Raw genomic sequence first — 23,165 nt, forward strand, 5'->3', positions numbered from 1 at the left:
TAGAACTATAGTGCACTAAACTACTTTTTATAATAGTTTAGTTTTTAAAACTAAAACTTAAAATATAATTTAGTTTAGTTTTTATAAAAATTAGTTTAGTTTTTTATAGTCTAGTTTAGTTTAGTTTTCTTAATAATTTAGTTTAATATAATTCTTTGAACACTCCTAGTAACACGCCTCTATTCAGTCAACGTACTGATTTGGCGATTTTTGCTTATGATAATTAAAGTGATGAATAATAAATAAATTTGGTGCATTTACACTCTTTTCCTAACTTGGAATATCGCTTATAAGCAATAAAGGTGAAACTGAAGGGGTTTGGTTGGTTGGCATAGTCAAATGTTATTATGAAATTGAAAGTAAAACGCAATTCAATGTCTTGTTGAGGGGGTTGGACCCGATTCTGCAAAGGTAAATGTTACGTAGAAACACGATAAAAGTGAGACTCAGTTGTGATAATAATTTCTAAATTAATTCATTATATGCATATATTATCCTTTTTAAATATCAGATAAGGTACACATTCATTTAGTTTAATGGAACCGGAAGTTATAAGAGATTAATCTATCGAAAAACTAAGATTTTTTTAAATTAAAGGGGTGAATTTTTCTAATAAATATTATTTTCTTAAATAAAGGTTTTTGTGAATTAATGATATGAAATTCTAAATAAGAGAATTAATTTTATAAAAGTATAGAAAACTTTGTAGCTAACACAAAATTTGCAACTTTTCGCTATTTGACCCTACTCATTCCATAATTTATGTTCCAACTTCCAAGTAGTTGTACGAGTGTCGACCCACCACTTATAATTACCTTATTTTCATCTAGTTTCATAGCACTTCAGGGCAGGCTACCGTATGAATCACTAAAGCAATTAGCAGTCCAGGCCTCAACTTTCGAAGTTTTTATAATATGTAATATAAATAATCTTATAAATTTTTTTTAAAAATTAAATATATTTTTAGTCCTTATAAAATGATAAAATTATTTTATTTTATGAAACTAGAAATATATTAAAAAAAAATTAAAAAAAACAGTCTAAATTCTATGCTTAAAAATTATTTTACTTTATTACACTTTACGTATCCTTATAAATTGTCAATCATCATTTATTTACTTGGGTTAGCCTTCCGTGAATCTAATACTAGCACTAGCGGTGTCCAGCTCAGTGAGTCATAACTCAAACTTATAACTTATGGGTCTTCCTCCAACTCGTGGTAACATGAAAATCACGTGAACAACGTTTCCTTAGGTTAATTAAATTATAGTCAATAGATGTAACGGGTGCAAATTTAATTTCTTATCCGTAACCAACGCAGGATGAACTCAGTTGCTGTAAATTTCCTCAATTGTAATAGTAGTAATTATAATTTTGACGAATCTGTTCCGTCGAATTCAAAATACACCCAAGGTGCAGCTTGGACCACACAATAACGGGTTCTAGAGATTTCCAAAACTGCCCCACTCAGAAAGAAAATAAATAAATAAATCACATGTAACAATATTTGTGCATGTGTTTATCTCTTCATATTTATTATTTTTTTTTTTAAATCTCTCTAACATTAATAAATATCTTATATAATAAACTTTTTTATTCGTTTTATTTTCTCTGATAACAAAAAAAAAAACTTTCTATCAATAAACTTTAATTAATAATAAAAAAATGCATTAAAAAGTGTATTAATAACTCTTTAAACATGTGATCAGAAATAAATAAATAAAATCATGCACTTAAAAAAAAGTCAATCTCTTAAATAAATAAAATTACTTTTATTGATCAAAATTTATTAAAAATAATTTTTTTATGGATGTCACTCTCACCATTAAGTTAAGGAAGAAAATCATTAAAAGAAGCATGAGACTAAAAATGCATAAATTTTAAATAATAATAATAATAATAATAAAAGATTATGAAAAGCAAAAGTAGTGTGAACTATTCTTTTTATATATATATATAAAATAAAAAAAAAAAGTGTAATAATGTAATGCAATGAGAGTGAGCATGTGTTGGAAGCAGGATCCCCCTCCGTGGCACGTGCCTCTCAAAAGATGCCACGTCATGTGATGATGATAGAATGAGTGGCTTCAAATGAGATGGTGGTGAATCACAAACTCATAAATATATAAGAAAGAAAGAAAACTCAGATTCTCACACACAGACAGAGAAAGAAAACCCAAGCTTATCTGATATCTCCTCACACACTACACCCATGGGCGAGGTACCCTTCTCTTCTCCTCAAATTATCACCACCATTACCATTCCCTTTCTCATTTATTTTTTTAACAGGAGGAAAAGAAACCAGAGGAGCCCAAGAAGGAAGAAGAGAACAAAAAGGAAGACAAGAAACCAGAGGAACCAAAACAATCCAAGGAGGAGCCACCACCGCCGCCGCCGGAGATTGTGCTTAAAGTGTTCATGCATTGCGAAGGTTGCGCTCGCAAGGTTCGTCGCTCCCTCAAAGGATTCCCAGGTAACAACACACGACACAACACAACCCTCACTTTTCCTTTTCTTAACTTTTGTTTTCCCACGTTGTCTCACTCTGTTTCTGTCCCAATTTCAGGCGTGGAAGATGTTCTCACCGACTGCAAGTCTCACAAGGTTGTGGTGAAGGGAGAGAAAGCGGATCCGGTGAAGGTTCTAGAGAGAGTGCAGAGGAAGAGCCACCGCAAGGTGGAGCTTCTCTCTCCGATCCCAAAGCCAGCGGCGGAGGAGGAGAAAGAGAAGCCGGAGGCGGAGCAGCCGGAGGAGAAGAAGAAGGAAGAGCCTCAGGTGGTGACGGTTGTTCTCAAAGTTCACATGCATTGCGAAGCGTGCGCCCAGGAAATCAAGAGACGCATCGAGAAGATGAAAGGTAACGGCTCTAAAATAAGTTACATAAAATAATTTATGTTGGAATAGCTAGGGAGAGTAATTGAGATGGTTGTGCAGGGGTGGAAGCAGCGGAGGCGGATCTGAAGAGCTCGGAGGTGAGCGTGAAGGGGGTGTTTGAGACGGCGAAGCTGGTGGAGAGCGTGTACAAGAGGACGGGGAAGCATGCGGTGATAGTGAAGGAGGAAGCAGAGAAGAAGAAGGAGGAAGAGAAGAAGGAGAAGGAAGGTGAGAAGAAAGAGGGAGAGGGTGAAGGTGAAGGTGAAGGTGAAGGTGAAGGTGAAGGTGAAGGTGAGAAGAAGGAGGGAGAGGGTGAAGCGAAAGCCGAAGAGAGCACGGTGGTGGAGGTGAAGAAGAGTGAGTACTACTACAATCCACCACGGTACGGGACGGAGTTCTATGCTTACCCTGCACCCCCGTATCCACCTCAGATCTTCAGTGATGAGAACCCCAATGCTTGCTCTGTCATGTGATGTCAGGGGTGTTACGGGAATTTCACTCAGATCAGATGGATGCTGGATGTACTTTTCCACCCATCCAAACTCAAATCTACAGATAATCGATCTCTAGAGTTTTGTAATGCCTCTACTTTTTCTAAATTCTTATTATGTAAATGAAAATATAAGTAAAAGTAACTATAGTTTTTTAATATTCCCTTCTAGTTTTTGACCTTTTAAGGAGGTAAAAAGAGATACATATTTTACTTTCTTTTTTCACTTGCATGTCAATTTCTGTCTCTCTACTTTTTAAGAAGTATAAAATACGCAAATATCACCACCTTCTGCCTTTCTAGTTCTACCCTACTCTATTCTAAAACCAAGAGTGAAATTCCTCAAAAAAATGGTAACAAAAATAAACATAATTGAATTCATTCATTCTTTTTCCTTGGTATTATTTCATAAAATACTAAATGAAATAACGGATTTGTATTTTTTTATTTATAAACTAAAATAAAAAATAAAGGATTTGCAAACTTATACTATCTCTTTTAGAATAATTTATAACTCTTTCATGAATAATGTCATTCCAGTATTATTCTCTTTTTACATGCTGAAATGTATAATTTTATTTATTTAACAATAAAACATTTTTTTTAAGACAACCAAATTACACCTCCATATACCAACAAAACTTTTTTTTTTTCAAGTTTTGAGCTTAAAGTCTTGTAAATAAAATATTTTTTTAATGAGTAATAAATATTTCACACTAATAAATTAGAGAAAGTAACATTCTCTCACATCCTTTAAAACATATTTTCTAACATTGATTAAAATTTATTTAAAAAATATATATAATTTGATAATTTTCACAAAACAAGTCTACTTCGATTGAGTTTTGATGAATTTATTATCTGATCTAGTCAAAATTCAACGGATTGAGTTAGATTAGATTTGTGTGTTTTTTTTAAATTTAAATTTATTCAACCCGATCACTAATGAGTTTGATTGGATCAGATCAATTGAGTTAAACATAATTAAATTTATTGTTTTAAAATTTTAAATATTTTATAATAGATGTAAATTATTTAGTATTTTGTTGTAAATGTAATGTTATCGACTCATAAAGTAAATAATGATATAAAATCATATTTCAAAATATATTTGTTAATTTACTACATTGTTATTAGCTTGGACAATTAACATTGATATAAAATAAAATTTAAAATAAATATGGTGAATTGTTATAAAGTTATCAATACAAAAATACAAATTTTTATTTTGACTAAGAGTGATAGAGAGTATTGTTTTGAACAAGAGATCATCCAAACACTAATTTATTATTATTATAATTTTTTTTTTATTATATATGATCGAGTTGAATTAGATTGTGAGTAAAAAAACATAAAACTCGTTATAATTATTTAATATTCAATTTCATAATTTAAATTAAAAATAATTATAAAAATATTTTATACATTGATTTAAAATTTTAAACAATGAACTATTCAATAGTTTTAAATTTTTTCAAAATTTACAAATTTAATCTATACATTAAGAGTTTTTAATATAACAGTTAAATTATTAAAAATTGATGTAAAACATAAATTATTGAGTGAAATAAGTTTAGTAGACTTACTATTGAAATAAGGAAATCTTTTCTACATAAAGGATAAAAAATAATATTATAAAATAAGTTTAATTCAACTAATTAAACATTGTTGTAAATTCTTTTTATATTGACTCAAATTTTTATAAATAAAAAATACATTACTCCATGAAAATAAGTTATGAATGTAAATATATTATAAAACTAAAATAATTTTGTAATATATACACATGCTTAAATTTATTAGCAAATAGTTTTATAGTCAAATAATTATTTTTTTAATAACAGAAATTATGGGAGTTTTTATAGAATTTAATGATTTCATCTATTAAAATAGAAAGATATATATTTTAAAATAAGGAAAGAGAAAAAAATATTATTTTAATATAGATGACTGGACAAAAAATATTTTAACCATAGAAAAGTTTTAACAAAAAACTTAAAAATAAAGTGCAATTTATTTTTTGTTTGTTAAAAAGGAGGGACATATATTTTAAAATAATAGACAAAAGATAAAAGGAAATTTGATTAATCATTTTTAAGTATGTTTCTCTTTTCAATTACTTTTTATTCATAAAATTTACATTTGCCTTAAGACTTTACTTAAAGGATTTGAATTTCACATTCATATCAACAATTTGTTAATAAAAGATTTTATATTAAAAAAGATAAAATTGTGTAAAATTTGAATCTTTCAACAAAGAAGAGTGCAATTTACTTTTTATTTTATTCGCATATACATAACAAATAAAATATGTTTATTTCTTTTCATTTATTACAAACATGATAAATCTATAACTTTCGAAGATTCGTCAAACCAATTTAAAAAATAAATAAAAATATTATGAACGTACAAAAATACTAAAACAATAATAATATGATTTTGAAAATATTAGAAATTTAAATAAGATACGTTTTTATATAAAGCCAACAAAAAAATCAAGAAAACTTGCAAGAAAATAAGGTTTGTGCTTCATACCATAGTTGTCTAAGTGAATCTCCTATAGTTCCTTTGATGAATTCACTAAAAACTCATGCATTAAGTTTTTTTTTTTTTTTTTTTTAAAAAAAACACATACAACATGCATAACTTTTCAAATCTTCAACTCAAGACCTCTCTCTTGAGTTAATCTTAGTTGGGAATAATATTGATTGCTTTTTCCCTTGCAGCAACATTAAACCTAGAAAATTGAAATTGACAAAAAAAATGCAATTAAAATTCAATTAAGTGAGATAAAAGTTTAGAAAAATGCTACAATTGTTATAAAACAAAATTTTAAAGGGTTTAGAAATTGTAAAATAAATAATACATGACGAGTTTCTATTTAGTTATTAACATCGAGAATAAAATACGGCGTTCAGCCTAAAATCAATTATTAAGCCATGTAACTTTGGAAATCACTGTTAAACTCAACTCATTCAAATTCCTAACGTAAGTTTATCTTTCTCTTGCTTTTTTTAGTTTATAAATTAGATAATTATTAATTATCATGCAGTTTACCAAATTAAAACTCCATCCTTATCCCCATTTTTTTTTTAATAATTTCCCTCCTTAATTTTAATCACTTGTATTTTTTATCAAAATAATTATACAAATTTATCTTATAATTACTTATACTTTACTTTGAATTATCAACTTTTTATATATTAAACACAAATTTTTATATTGTACAAGAATGTTTTTAAAAAAATTTATTTAATTTTTTTAAATCTAATTTAGTTATTATTTATCATAATTATTTATAAATTAAATTTTAATATTTTAAAATAAATTATCAATAAATAAAAATAATATTATATTATAATGTAAATTATTTATCATAAATTTAAATTATAATTTATATATTATTGTAAAAGAATATAAATTTTATATTTAAAAATATCTATTTATATAAATTTCAAATATGCTTTATATATTCAAACATAACATTTATTTGTATATATAATTTATTATAAATTTTAGTTATATATAATAAATATTTAATCCGTTCGATCTGCAAGTTAAAATATTAGTTTCTAAATTTTTACTAAAAAATAAACAATACTCGGTAGTTTTAATCAATTTTCAAACAACAAATTTATTCAAAGTATTAAGAATAGAAAAAATCAATTTAATAGCAATAAAGCTGATATAACTATAAAATTTCAAGGACGGTATCTAATAAAAATATCTGTGTAACAAAAAATGTTACATTAACAATCTACCTCCTATCTTACCAAATTAATTCGATGATGTTTATTAGAGCATAGAAGAAGAGAGTCCAACTATATCTATATCTATATATATATATATATATATATATATATATATATATATATATATATATATATATATATATATATATATATATATATATATATATATATTATCTATTAGAGAGAAAAGTGTTAAAATTTAAATACCAATTTAAATATTTTATTTTATTTTATCCGAAACTTTTAACATTGTCACTTCTTTTAAAAGTCTCAATGTTCATCATAAATTTTATTCCATCAACATAATCCGGTAGTATTTTTTTTTCCTTTTGAAGAATTCACTCACACGTTAGTATTTAGTGTTACACATTAATTCAACTTATAGATAGTCTTGTTTTGTATCCCAATTCTTAATAAAAACATTAATTTTTTCTTCAATTTTTCCGCTTTATTTATTCAATGAAAGATAACTAATCTCTGCTTAAATGTGAAGATTATGAAAAATAAATTTTCTTTAACTCTCTAACCCATCCTATCAATGTTGTCAAGAACATAAATATTACTTTTTTCCCCATATTTTTCTCTTTATTTTCCACTTTTTGGTATTTTTTGTGCAAATATAATCTAAGTACTGATATTAATTATTAAGGATATAAATTAATGTAATAAGTTGTTAAAAATATTTAATCTTCGAAAATATGAAGAAAAAAAAAACATTTTTTTTTTAACTTTTTCGCTTTTAAATAGTTGAAATTTACCCTCAACATGACCAGTAAATTAATTTAAGGTGGTGGTCGTCTTAAAAAGTAGAGGGAGGAGTACGAACTGCAGAGACACTATTTTGAAATTGTTACTGGATTGCGTTAGAATGAGTGTAGTGGGGCATGCATATCGTGAGTGGGATTTCAAAATTTGACTTGCCAATGACGCACCTTTTATCTAGTGTACTCCTTTTCGGAATGAATGATACAACTACCACATCGATATTAAGAAAAGAAAATTTAAATTTTGAATCGGCTCTTAAGTATTTTTTTTTTTTTGCAAAATAATTAAGACTAGGAAGGTGGAAAAGACGAATAAATGAATTCTTTTAAGTTGAATTTTCTCATAATTTTATTATGTAAAAGTTGTATTTATTTCTTTTTTCACACAAATTAAATATTTGAAATAATTTTAAAATTAGTTTTTTTTAAATATTCAATACAATCCATGTTAACGCTATATATCCTACATCTGACATCATTAAAATAGGAAACTATATATCTCGTCCACGCTCAACATACTTGTTCCGGCCAAGGGATGGACTAGGGTTTCTGTCTAGGTCTAGCCTCAAAGCCAGAACATTCAAAAGTGTAATCTCCTTTCTCAACTCTAGGGTTTTGGATTTTATGATACGTCGTTCATGGGCCTCTTGGGCCCTGAGAATAAAGGGATTTCCCTCACCGTTCTTATCTTGATGGCGCGAGGTTAAAGGGGATAAGTCTAGTCGGGTTCTTACCGACTGGGTCCGCGCAGGGGACCCAGTCGGGTTAATGCCGAGTAGTCTCCTTAGTCCTTTTAGGCGAGAGGAATCGAGTCCCCCAGGTCGAGTCGAGTCATGACCGACTAGGTCTATGCTGAGCCCTCGGTCGGGTTGGTGCCGAGTAGGCATGGTCGCCCCACTGCCGAATAGAGGTGCAGGTCGGATTTCGACTTGGACGGCACACTTGCCTTCCAGCCCTGAGCCGAGAAGGCGAAAGGGCTTGTGGCCTGATACGATAGTCGGGAAATACCCGAGAAGAAAACCTAATCGGATTTTAACCTGGACAGTACACTTGCCTTCCAGCCTTGAGCCTGTAAGGCGAGAAGGCTTGTAACCGGGCGGCCTGGTCGGGTATTGTTCGAGCAGAAGGTCAAGTCGGATTTCGGCCTGGATGGTACAATACTCAACTTGCATCTGAGGTGGTTGAGGTAGGAAATTCATAAACCCTCACATCTAACATGATGAAATCTCATGCTTTGACCTCACACAAATCTAAGATGATTATCTTTTCCCATGTCCAACACATTGAAGACAATTATTTCACCTCATATTCGTTGTCAATCAAACCTTGTTTAAGGTCAATTCAATCATAGACTGTTATCTCTCCTTACACTTGGCACAATCAATCATGTGTCTGACGTGAGCAAGAAAAAGTGTCATCAATTAAACCACACTTAATGCCATTACCACGCACACGATGCAAGAGTGAGTTTTGCACTTGCAAACTTTGGAGTTGCTCGTTTTTTACTTGAAAACGAGACAATTTTCTAACATGCAATGAAATACCATATATTTATACACCTCAAACAACCCATTTCCAATCAAAATCACAACATGCAACAATCAGATAACTCCATTCATCAAAATCTACCTCATATGCTCAAAGCACCAAAATTTAACAACCTATATTATTCAATTTGAATTTAACCAACATAACAACAATTTGATGAAAATAACTAACATGCATCACAAGCAATCCAACTATCTTCTCTTACCTCAATTTTGAGCAAAGATAGGAAAGAGAAAAAAAAAAACTTCGAGTTATGGGAAGCTTCACACAACACCACAACCTTAATTCTTAACTATCAGTTTTGAATCACTGACCTAATGATGATCTTATGTGTTCGAGAAGTTTATAACAGAGATGAATAATTAAAAATTCAGAGCTCCTCTCTTTAAGTTTTATAATAAATGAATTTTATAAGATTCAATCTAAAAGTTAAATTGAATCTCTATCCAAAGAAACTCTTTAAGATATCTAAAGACTCTTTAAGAATTTCTTAACTTCTAAAATCTCCCAACAATACCTAAGAACACTACAACATGTATTATTGCTAAAATATAATAATTAAATGAAAACTTACAATATTAAACTTTTGAGAAAAAAATAATATATTCTTAAGAAAAGAGAAATAATATAAAATTTTCAGGTGATATCGTGTAAAATTAATGAGAAAAATAATAATTATTGAATAAAAAAAAAAGTTTTGATGGATTTATAGTGATTGAAATTGATATGTTGCCAATGTTAATTAGTTTGACAATTGCTATAATTGATGTTCGAATATCAAAATCTAAAAGTTAAATATTATATATATATATATAACGACTCTGACAAAGACTACTTAAAAGAACGGTTTGTTGCTATGGTGATTATTGTATCATTATTTATCGGGGCAAGGTAACTGTTTCCATTGCATAGGCTTGCGCATATTGTCGGCTTATTGGAAATTTGAAATAAATATTTTAATATGACTTTTTTAATTATATAAAAGAATGATAAACATAATTACATTTCTGCTCTTTTATTTTTTACTTAAAATATTTTCTTCTAATAATAATTCATTTATTAATATATTAATGAATATTCTTTTATTACCGCTTGATATCACCGCAACAAATTCAATGTGATGATTTATATTCACAAATGACATTATAAATATGATAGATAGTTTTTAAAAAAATATGTTAACATATACCTTTATATATATATATATATATATATAATATTATTTACAGTAAAATAATGCACTTAACATAAAAAGAAAGAAAACATAATGCACTTAACATAAAAAGAAAGAAAACATATCAAATATAGTACATATTTGTTTATTATATATATATATATATATATATAATAAAAAAATACATATGTATGTGTATTTAAATAAAATAGTATATAAAATACGTATGTGGCTACCATTTTGATCACATCTATTATTTGGAGATCAATGTTGAAATATATTCCGTTGGAAAATCGGTCACTGTATAAAAAAAAGTTAACAATTTTTGTAAATGCGAATCTTGATTGCCGAAATAAATAATTAAAAAATAAACCATCATTTGATTTGTCAACAATATAAAAAATTTCACACTAAGATACATATGACTATTAAATTCTAAAAATAAATGTGAAGAATATTAGAAAATAAAATTAAAATAATTAAACAATGTCATCGAATGAAAGATGTATGTATAACTTTGTAACTTTAATTATCAATGTATTGTAATTTAAAATAGATGAATATCTATATTCTCATCCTAAAGGTTTAGATAATTGAAATAACTCAATCACATCTTAAATCTTATCCAGTCAAGTTTTTCCTAACAAGTCACACATGATGATTACTCATTGACATGAGTATTTTTGCTATGTTTACACAAGTGGGTATTGAAATACAAGTAAATGCTTTTACACATTTAAACACTTTTAACTTTTAACAAATATTTTCATAATAAGATAAATAACATAAATAAATTCTATGAAAACTCATTAGATACGTATTTTTCTTTTTGGCTTGAGATGTCCTCCTTCTGATTTTTTTTTTTAATAAAGCATTACACCTGCAATCGGACTTAAACAACTTTTCAGAAAGTTACAAAAGAAAATTGAATAATTTTCGTTTTATCGAACTTTTGACACTTACTTTAATCTTACCTTTATTTTAATCAAAGGATAACTATTTTTTGGGGGGGATTTTTTCGATTATATTTGTTCATTGAGGGAATTTTTAGGCATTTCCCTCTCCTTTTACTCTTAATAAATAGAGTTGACGGCTTGGAATCATAAACTAAAACCAAAGGGGAGGGGGACATTTTCAGAAACAAAATGTTGAGGGTAGGATTGAGTTCGAAGATACTAAATGAAGACATAATTAATTAGCATGTCGCTATTTAAAAAAAAAAATACTAATAAAATAAATATAATATTTTATCTTTCTAAGTTGCTCCTTTTAAAATATACTATAGGAAAAACAAGAGGAGGAGGAGTGTACTCAAGTCGCATAGGTTTCACCTAAGTTCTTGAAAATGTCACTTTTTTTTTTGAAGGCCACACCACTTGTTCTGAAAATCAATCCTAAGTCAGAAACAGATGAAACGGTTTTTTCATACCTAGCTAGTGGTAGTGGTAGTTCTCCACTTCTCCTTTCCCCAGGTAGATTAGAAAATCACTCCCTAATGAGCAGCTGAAAAGCTCATTGAATTGGATGAGATGAATTGAGATTTTAGGAAAACTCAAAAGCATCGATCGTGATTATTATTGTTTTTTAATTTGATGTTCTGCTTAGTACGTATTAGTATAACACAATAAGAGATATGTAATCTAAATGGGATTATCAATATTAGTTAATACTGGCTTGTACTTTTTAATTACTCAAATTATTCAGGATTTTAAATTTTCATTTTGAGTATAGAATTAATTATGTTAGGAGAAAAATATTTAATTTGTATGTATACATGATTTCTGATGAAAATTAATTATTATTTTTAGTGATAAATATTTTATCCTTATATCATAGTTACTTAAAAAAAAAAAAAAACCTAAATGTCACTCCCTTCTCCAGGCCTCACGTCTAGCATTATTTTTCTTTAGATGGGTTATTTCTTAATCGTTTTAATCGATATTTTGGTTGAAAAATTATTAATTGAAAGGTTTGTTGAAAAGTGTATTAGAGATGTCAATAAAATTGAGAGAGTACATTAACATTATTTTCAATACCAGAAGAATCGAAGTTTTGGATCGAAGGGAGTATTTAAGACAATCTTTAAGGATGTGTTTGAATCAGGAGTATAATCGAATACAAATGAATCATACATTGTTTCTAAAATAGGAATTAAGATTATTATTTTTTCTATATAATTTGTAAATTATCTTCTCAAACTATCTCAAAGAGTTTATTAAAATAAATTGAAAAACATTTGTGGTATATATATACATGCTGTTATATGCTTTGTAACGACACTGCCTTGTGTACTTAATGAATATATTACAGGAGAACGCCAAGTTTTGTAGTTTTGCTTAGGCTCAGCTGGGCAACACAGCAATTCCTATGGTGCTACATTACTTGATAATTTACTCGTGCATAGATATTGTTGAAAAAAATGTGGTCTGGAAAAGAAAAGCAAAAGGGGAAAAAAGGAAAATTTGAAGTTGAGTTCAATCAATTTAATGGCTTAAAAAAGACATTTTTTAAAAGGAAGAAAAAAAAAAGAAAAAAAAAAGAAAGGCCTTAAGTTCTGACAAAGTGGGCACGAGTAAAAGTGGAAGTAGGTCATGGTGGTGGGTTTAGTAGACCAAATAATATGAGTAAAGACTCGTATCTAGCATAATTGCTGGGATATTTGCACATGCAATGCCTTTTGGTTAGTGTGTGTGTTCAAAGTAGTGTTGTCGAGAGTTGTGCCAACAGCAGTTTTGGCGCATAACTTAATCATGTCATGGCAACATATATATAATTAAATATTAGATTATGGAACACTCTCTCTACGACTCAAAAAATTCCGATATGGAAAGGTTTTGTGACTGGTTGTGCATAAGATTCGATCTCACATGCTAATTCCATCATTCCAGCTTGGAGAACTTTGTTTTTGTTTTCTTCTGAGGGGAATAATGTTAAAGCTTTCAGATCTAGTCTTCATGGAGGAATGGATCAAAGAGTATTCCTTCCAGTTATGGCAAAAAAATGTGCCACCCAATTTAAATATAAAAATCTCAAAGATGGGTTACCACGTATGTACTTTTTGGCGAGGGAGAGGGGCAAATGGGGTATGTAATAAAAATGATAAATAAAAAATGCACTTTAGTTTTCATGGTGGAATGGATCTAAGAGTATTCCTTTCAGTTAAGGCATCCTGTTCGTTCATTTTAGTTTACAATTTACACGGAATGGAATGTGCTTTTTGTCATTTCCTTAACGCCTTTGGACCATGCATGGCTTTCTCTGTTTGAATGTATTTTACTCCTTGCAAATGTGGCTCAATAAAGCAAATCCATTTTAGAATGGAAAAATGCATCTCATTTTTAAGACTTTTGCGAACCTGAATATCCAAAATATTAGTTTTATGAAAACCTTGCACGGTTGCAAGGTCTTGGTTATGTCAAACCCACAAACGATAAATGGTCCTACAATTTTTGGAACCATCAACGGTCACAATGAATCAGAGTTAGATTATCGGAATATAATGAATGTTTGATGTAAATAATAATAATGAGGGAAATGGGGTAAAGTGAGTAATAAGTAATAAGCGAGGCCTAAATAGAGAATATTCAATTGGTAGTATTTGTTAATCTTTGACGCAACTCATTCCTATTCCTATCAAATAGAATAGAATAGAATAGGGTGGAAGTTAAGAAGAGAAATGGGTTTTGAAGTGACGCAACGCAAATATGATGACATTTGGTTCCACCGTCTTTCCTACACCACCACGTGACGCCTACCTCTATCTTCCCCTATTCTCTTTCCTATTACTCTAATCTATATACTATATACCCCATTCTTCATTTTGCTTTTTTTTATTTATAAAAATATCTGTCTTAAAAATATTCATTAAAAATTCAATTCCAAATATTTTTATAAAACATTACCACCAACGTCATTCCAATGCAACTAATAACATACTTTTCATGATTTTCGAAAATCTTTAATTAATATATTGAATACCTTTGTTTATAAAATTTAGAAATAATTATATAGATATAATTAGGGAGCATAGTGCTTGTATCACATTCTCTAGTGAGACGTGAAAAGTATGTAAGGAAAAAAAAAGTTATACGCTAGCATTATATGCTGACATTTTTAGGTTATGTCATTGTCACATAACAAAGTGTGCTCTGTGTGCATGTTCTTTAAGAGTATTTTTATTTCTTAAGAAAATTTAAAATTTACTCTTAATCAATGAATATATATTATACACGAATTTTTATATTATGTAAGGATATTTTTAGAAAATTTTTATAATGAGATAATTTTTTTAAAAAATTAACCTCTTATTTAATTTAATTTTTATTTATAATAAATATTTATTAATTAAATTATAATGTTTTAAAATAAGTTATAAATAAATAAAAAAAATATTTTTTTATTACATAAAATATTTATAAATTTTTTAAATGAAATTTATATGTTTAAAAATATTCATTTATACAAATTTTAAATATAATTTATATTTAAATATAGTATTTATTTTTAAATAATTTATTATAAATTTTAGATATATATAATAAATATTTAGTCTATGTATTACACATGTTAAAATACTAGTTTCTATAAAATTTAAAGACAGATTTTAGTTTCCAATAAATTATAAAATCTTATAAAAAATAATATAAATATTAATATAAAATATTTTATAAAAAAAAATATAAAGCGAGAGTCTTGTTAGCTCACACTTATGGCAGCCCTGAAATTGATCTGTCTTGCATGCAATTCAGGTTATATGAAGGTGGTGTGTGAATCAGATACTTCCGTAGCTCTTGGTGTCTTGCATGCAATTCATTTTTTTATTTTTGGTATTAAGGAGGGCTAAACCACTTCATTTATAAGTTATCGAAGTGAAGGTATTAGATAAATATAACACATTTCAAAATTAGAATAATAGAAAAAGTAGGAAATAAAAATGAGAATTTGGATGATTTATACGCGGGAAGAATATATTTGAAGAAGAAAGGATCTGGGTAGAAAGCAAGTGGTAACAGTTATTTGTTTGTAAAAACTAAGAAGGAATTATACGACAAGGACATATTGCTGCAGTCAGCATTAGTAACTCTGTGCAGTGTGCAATTTGTCTGTCATAACCTTTTCCAAGACCTCATATAATCATCACTGTAGAGTATAGAGTATAGAGTATAGAGTAGAGGTGGGTCCAAAACTAACCAACAAAGATAAGAGTCAAATCGTACGTACCAAAAGCAGCGAAAGAATTCCAATTTTAGCTTCTTTATTCCATTTCCGTCATTGTTGAAATAATTCACCTCCCCATTACAGTAATCCACTTCCACATTTTTTTTTTCTAATTTCAAGATCAATGGCCATCGATCTTCAATTATTTGTGCTTGTGCATAAACATTATCAAAATCTATATAAATTCAATTTTTTTTGGCTGAAAATCATCATCTTTCTTTTGAAGTCAACTAAAAGTCTTGTTCTTTTGATCATAAATGTGAAATGAGAGATAAAGTGCATGTGTCCGTGTGTGGGGCATTTTAATTATATCCCATTATGAAGAGATAGATATATACAATTATCAATTATTCAGTGTCACATGTCTTATCATAGTTTGGTTGGATGAGAATGCTCAGTTTGACAGCCTTCAGATCAGTCATGATATTTGATTATTATGAATTAATTAGAGAATTATTTATCAATATTACTTGCTTCTCGGTGTCCATAATATTGATTACACTTCTTGACAAGATGATGGGTTCAAAATGGTTTCCAATTGCTGGTGGAAGTTCATTCTACTTCTTTTTCTTTTCTTATGTGCTTGTGATTGGTGATTTAAAGTGGCACAGCATAGGGTAGCAATAATATAAAATTAAAGCAACCATGACATATATGGAATCTCTTTTAATGCTTCTGATCTATTATATATGTCCCCATGACCCCATCCTTGTGAGTTTTCATTAAGGGTAAACACCTTTTCTTTGCGTCCTTTATGTCTCTTTGTCTTTGGTGGTTTCTTTGTTTTCATTCTTCCTAGATAATGCTTTGGTGATTGGTGAATAAGATATATATCATGGTGTAACATTTCGACAATACATCAAGCAAGTAAAAATTGACACATATGCATTGTATAGACTGCAAAAGTCGTGTTAATTTTTGGTTTGTTGAGTAGGGTGTACCATAGTAGGCTTAAAGTTACGAATCTCGCATGAAATGCAGTGAGATTGATGGATAGTGGAAGAATGGATGGAACAATGGAGTCTGAAGATTCGGGTGATAAGAGATACTACCTACCTACCTGTCCACCAGAGTTACTACATTGCTACATACATTTGGATTCCCTACGATTGAAAAGCAATTCTGCAGTCACAATCTAATGATTCATATATTTTTTTTTATTTTATATATTTATTAAAATTTTAATTATAAACTATAAGAATTCAACGTGCAAATTCTGTGCGTTTGAAAAAGCATCAGGAGAAAACACAAACACAGGTTATGAATTTTTATTTATTTATTTTTATCATAATTGGAAAATTCAACTACTACATCTTATGCAAAAATTAGTCAAAATCATAGTCACATGATAATTTCTTACTATTTGATAGTAGTAATTTCTCGCTTTGAAACAAGAGCCCTGGATTGGGTGAGGGTTTTAAGACTACATAATAAAATCTTCAAAAATGTGTAGCACATTTTAAGATTAACGGAATACAAAAATTAAAACCGAACGAAAGTAATAGGTGTCACAATCCTGATAGAGTGGTTTTTTCTTTTTCTTTTTGTACATTACTTGGTCTTTTAACTTTAAGTGAGCATTTCTTGTGCTATTACTTGATGAATTAACAAATTTATTTGACTTATTAAAAATATGATGTGATGAAAAATTAATAAAAGAAAAATAAAATGGAAAGTATATGAAAGAATAAAGTTTATATATAATGATAATAATCCTAAAATCCTTCGTCCAACTATTTTTTTTTTTAGTTTGTCCCACTGTTTTATGTCTACTTTTCTACTAAAACTACACCTTATTCATTCAAAAAGAATAATGGTATTCATATTCATAAATTTTAGTTACAACACTCTTTAATCCAAAGTTTTTTTTCATCTTCAATATTATTCTTTCTATATATCTCTCTTTTAATATTTGTTACATTTAATTATTTATTACATTCACATTTTTTTCTCTCTCTGTTAATTTTCACTTCTTACACTCAAAAAATGATTACGTCCATCATTTTTCTTTTGTCTTTATCTCTGTCTATTACATTATTCATTTTATTTCACGCATTCTTTTTTAATTTTTTCTTCTTCTTGTGTCTTTCCTTGATAAATAAATATTTCTCATTTAAAAAGAATAGTGATCTATCTCCTATTGGATTTTCATTTAAGATCTCAAATTTTGAACAAAAAAGACTTCATAAGATTTCTCTTAATTTAATTTTATTAAATTAAATATGGAACAAATTACAATTCTAGAGCAAAAAAGACTTCCTAAGCCAAAAAAAAGAAGAAAAAAATAGCAATATAAAAAAAAGGCGTGATTTGATTTTCAAAATTACCTCGCTTTTTAGACCATTACACTGCCCCTGTAAATGTTTAAAAAATTATTTTTGACACCCAAAATCTATTTTAACAGTTACTGAGAAAGATAAATTTAGAAAAATATAGGTATGATAGGTAATGCAACGTGATAATAAAAGAGAAATAATAATGTGTATTAATTAATTAGAATTTTTAAAAAAATTGAGTGCCAAAATATCATTGACTTTGAAGTTTAAAGCAAAGAAAAACCTTTTTTGCTCTTGGGCTCATGGATAGTATAAATTACACTAGTTTAATGTAACGTGGGCCTTGATTTGGGCCTGTTCTACGCAGGAGTTGGAGAGTTGTAGCTGTTCACTGATAACTACATATATAGTATATCATCGTTGCTCATTTTTATTTATTTATTTATTTTATAAATATTTTGGTTAAATTAATTTTTTGATATTTTTATTTAATTCAATTCAGTCTCTTTATTCTTAAAATATTTAATTTAATTATTAATTTTTTAAAAATAACACAAATCGTCGCATGTATAAGAAGTTAGTGCTGTTAGTTTCAATAAAAAAAAATGACCAAATTACATTATTTTAAAAAATTAAAGAATCAAATTGAATCAATTAAATAAATAAAAAATACAAAAATCATTTAACCAAATATTTTTATAAAATAAAATTTCCATTGTGTCCATGCGTACATATATATAATAAAAGTATTAAATATTTAAATTATTTTAAAAAGTTTTTTATTTATTTATTATGCTTTGAAAAGTTATCCAATAAGTATACCCCTCATGATAGTCAATTATCCATTGGTTTATCTTCATTAAACCATATTGATCCAGGGCAGTGTAATTCTAAAGCCCAGTTCAATCTCTTATTGGCCTTCTATATGGGAAGATGGACAAGAAGGTAAAACCCATGAACCCAGGTTGCTGAAGCAGCTTTTTTTATGAGCCTTATTATGACATACTGTAGTAATTATGAAAAATTGAACCAATTGTCCTTACAAGATTGTAAAATCACTTGGATGATGACAATATCATTATTTTTTGTTTTTAGTGAAATCAATACCAAGTGATTCCCTCGAAAAGATCAATCATGACTGTTTTAAAAATAAATATGGGTTACTGGACCATATTTATTGGGCTTATTCGAAGCCTTTGTTTTTGGAGAATGCTGTATTGTATAGAAGAGTAATTCTATTGCATGGTGATGATGATCGATGATACACACCAACAGCATGTTCAAAACGGTATAAGCTATGCAATTGCAACACATCCATGTACCATATATTCATCCTTATTAAACAAAATCTGAAAATTAAATGAGATGATCACTAGTCAAGCGTGACTCGTTTCCTTAAGAATCTCATGCCTCTCTTCTCTCTTTCTCTTTCTCGCGCGAATGTTGTATTACAAATTAAATCAGAATCAAGAACCGATATAATTCCTTCTGTTGATCTTGCTACTTCGTTCCCTTGCTTAGTATGTAATGATTTGTTATGCATAATGCATGCAACCTCTTCTCCGTTTCCCTTATATAATTTTCTTCATTTTATTCATCAATATCCTCAGGTACATTATTTTTTGCAGGCCCGTGGTAACGTTATTTTATCCTTCGTGAGTATATTGGACATATATACTACAGACAAAAGGTACAAGCTATAGCAGCGTATATATACTTTATGAACTTTGCTTGATTTCTCTTTTATAATATTATAGCACATATAAATTGGAATACGAGCAGAGGGTTGCTTATTGGATAATTTATTCGTTTCTCAGCATCACGGAAACGGTTCCTCACCCTATCTTGCAGCGGTGGGTTTGATTAATTGAGTAATATTTTTGCAAGATTCTAATAATGTAAACACTCCTTAATTAACATCTCTGTCTGTTTTTTCCATATTATATGAGTTATTAAATTTACACTTGTCTCTACTGTTTCTTTCTCATTCTGGGTTTGATTAGTATTAGGATGTCCACTAAATAACATAATAGACGATGTTGGTACGATGTGAAGCTATGGGTGGTGGCATGGCTTGTGGTCAAGTAGCTCCGTGGGTTGTACGTGTTCAGTGTTCACCGACCAACCCAGACATTGAGAAGCGTGAACACGTGGCTTGTGCTATGGGCAAAGAACCTTCCTTATTAATCTCAAAATTAACTCAGATTATTATCACTAAAGTGGACGGCGCTGATTCAACGTGACTCGTTTCTTTTAGAATCTGATGCCTCTCTCACGTGCCTCTCATCGCATCTATTACAATTTAAATCACAGAATCCAGAACCACTATAAGAAGAAACCGTTCACTACTTCATTAATGTACCAACATTGTACACTTTTCGTAACTCTCCAACGTTTTCATTCCCACTTTACTTTCTCTAACGATCTTCCTCTCCTAAGTTTTCTTTTGGTAGACTTGGTATATACATCACATAGAAATGAGCAAGTTGTGGACCTTGATTACCCAACTTCATTCCCTTGCTGGGTATGTAATAATCTGTTATGAATAATGCATGCAATTATCTCTTCTTCTCTCCCTCATGTTTTCTTCATTTCGTTAATGAATTATCTCTTAATTTATACATTCCATCTTTTGCAGGCCGGTGGTGACGTTATTGTATCCTTTGTGAGTATCGGATATACATGACACATTCTATGAGCATATAATTTATATACGAAGATTGATTAATTTGTCGTTACTTTATAGGTATGCATCAGTGGTGGCTATAGAGAGCACATCTAAATTGGATGACGAGCAGTGGCTTGCTTATTGGATCATTTATTCGTTTCTCACCCTCATGGAAATGGTTCTCCAGTCTCTCTTGGAGTGGTGAGTTTCACATTAATTAATTTTAATTTAACCAGTGATTCATTATAAATGTTTGATTTATATGGATGATTAAAAAAAAATGGATTGAATTTTCAGGATTCCAATTTGGTACGATGTGAAGCTATTGGTGGTGGCGTGGCTGGTGTTGCCGCAGTTCAAAGGAGCAACTTTCTTGTATGAAAGGTTCGTGAGACAGTACATTCGGGCCTACGTAACGGAGAGGGTGCCCCACCACGATAAGTCTCCCAACGGTGGCAAGACCAAGCATAAGTTTTTTGACTTCATCGCATCCAAGAAAGTGAGTTCATTCATTTTGAGAAATTAATTTCTTAAGCTTTTTGATTTCTGATGCTACATACATATTTGTGGGAACAGGGGGATCATGATGCATGAGACAAATTGAATTCAAAGACAGTGGTGACGTGAATTAATGCTGCACTTTTGACTGAAGACTGCTGCGTTCATCATCTTTGATTTCACTTTTTTTATTTTACTAATCTTTAATGCATTATGTGTGGCTTTTGTCACAATTTCAAACCTCACTTTCTTGTTTAAATCTAATCATTACGTATGTAATGCAATTTCTTTCGTTCACATTAAGTTGCTTCGTAATAAAGGGACATTTGAATCATAAAGTGGACTATTAGATTGCCATGCACGGTTCACAAGGAATGTCTCACGACTTTTATGCATAAAATGAGATTCTAACCTGATATTATGACGGCCGTTTTCACGCCTTAATCTCTTTACATTACAGTATTCCTTTTGGTATCTCAACTTTAATAAAATAATATAATTTTAGGATTTAAACATATAAAAATCTAACTATAAATAAAATAAAAATAATAGCTTATTAAATTATTTGGAAAAGTTTTATGATTGAATTATGCTTTAATTCTTTGAATGTTTAACTTCTTACATTATGTAAGATTTTTCTCATTATAAATGAATATAGAGGGATATCTCCAAAAAAAATTAAGAAATTTTTTATTACCTCTTAACTATTATTACAAAATACAAATCACTTCATTATTTCATTTCAACTTCTTATATTGATAAAAAAAAAAATCGTATCAGTCTTTGCAAGAGAGATGTAAAATTAAAACATGAGGATTCATCTACGTCAATTTAAATTTAACATATTTCATAAACGTAATTACACAACATAGGATTCAGAAAAATCATTTACTCTTGGATCATTTTATCCTCTTATTTTAGTCTCTCTCTCTCTCTCTTTTTTTTCTTTTTTCAATTATACTTTTTTTCACCATCTTTTTCTTCTCTCTTTTCTTTTTACATATTTCGATCATTTTTTTTAATAATCTCCGTACCCTCCATGCCTTAGGACAATTGGATAAAATCGATTAAAAAAAACATCAATTAAGATGGCCAAGTTATAGAAACCTCTATGTGCATCAGTGTTTGAGGCTTGAAGAGTGTGTACCATCTAAATCTTTAGGACAATCGCCTAAAATAAAAAATAAAATGAATTATCAAATGCATGAAAAAGACTATTAGCTTGTTCTCTCTTTCTTCCTCTTCTGCTTGCTCTTAAAATTTTAGAATAAATTAGGGAGACAAATGTCTCGGTAACTGCCTTAGGACACTACAACGTATAAACATATAAGTAGATATACATATATTTAAAAGCTCTCCCGTTAATTAAGTCCGTTTAATTAATTATTTGAGCTTATTTTATTTATGAAAAAAAAACCCTATTATTATATTAGAAAAATACATATTTGCACAATGTTACATTTTAACTACTAAAATTAAGAAGCAAAATTGATGAAATTATAGGATAAAGTGCATATTTGGATTTGCGTTTGGAGAATTGACTTTCATCTTTATTAGCGTTGGCCAAAATCAATTTCTTCAAGACACATAAGTAATCTCCACCAACGTTGACAAAAATTAATTTTTATATATAAGATCATGTGAAAATGAAAATTTCCAAACATGCATAAAAATAAAAAATCACGTTTTAGAAGGAAAAAACGTGCGTTGCCCTACCAGAACCTGTATCCAAACACACGCAAAAATTTATTCAAACCTTATAAAAAGTTTTATATAATAATATAGAAAAGTATTCAGAGACCATTTTCTACAACAAGAAAAAAAATATATCGATGATAAAATAGTTATTATCAATAAAAAAAATAAATAAAAAAGTGAGCTAAAATGCTAAACTTGATTTCCAT

The 23,165-nt window shown here is 28.8% G+C and overlaps 2 protein-coding genes across 3 annotated transcripts; both read left to right on the plus strand.

Annotated features, from left to right (window-relative positions):
• The first annotated feature begins 2,067 nt into the window (after positions 1–2,067).
• Positions 2,068–3,590, plus strand: LOC109816442 (heavy metal-associated isoprenylated plant protein 7). Its single transcript, XM_020381465.3, has 4 exons — positions 2,068–2,221; positions 2,290–2,473; positions 2,567–2,857; positions 2,935–3,590. Exons 1-4 carry the CDS (start codon positions 2,213–2,215, stop codon positions 3,345–3,347), a joined length of 897 nt encoding a protein of 298 aa, XP_020237054.1. The 5' UTR covers positions 2,068–2,212; the 3' UTR covers positions 3,348–3,590.
• Positions 3,591–20,201: 16,611 nt separating this feature from the next.
• Positions 20,202–21,599, plus strand: LOC109816462 (HVA22-like protein e). Of its 2 annotated transcripts, XM_020381492.3 has the most exons (5): positions 20,384–20,619; positions 20,734–20,760; positions 20,842–20,964; positions 21,061–21,262; positions 21,340–21,599. In XM_020381492.3, the coding sequence occupies exons 1-5, from the start codon at positions 20,573–20,575 to the stop codon at positions 21,355–21,357; spliced, it is 417 nt and encodes a 138-aa protein (XP_020237081.1). In that variant the 5' UTR covers positions 20,384–20,572; the 3' UTR covers positions 21,358–21,599. The 2 variants fall into 2 exon arrangements, with proteins under 2 accessions (XP_020237083.1, XP_020237081.1); XM_020381494.3 differs by lacking the exon at positions 20,734–20,760 and having other exon boundaries at positions 20,202–20,619.
• The last annotated feature ends 1,566 nt before the right edge of the window (positions 21,600–23,165 follow it).

This window comes from Cajanus cajan, chromosome 2, assembly GCF_000230855.2.
Source record: "Cajanus cajan strain Asha chromosome 2, NIPB_CcT2T_4, whole genome shotgun sequence".
NCBI classification, from domain to species: domain Eukaryota; kingdom Viridiplantae; phylum Streptophyta; class Magnoliopsida; order Fabales; family Fabaceae; genus Cajanus; species Cajanus cajan.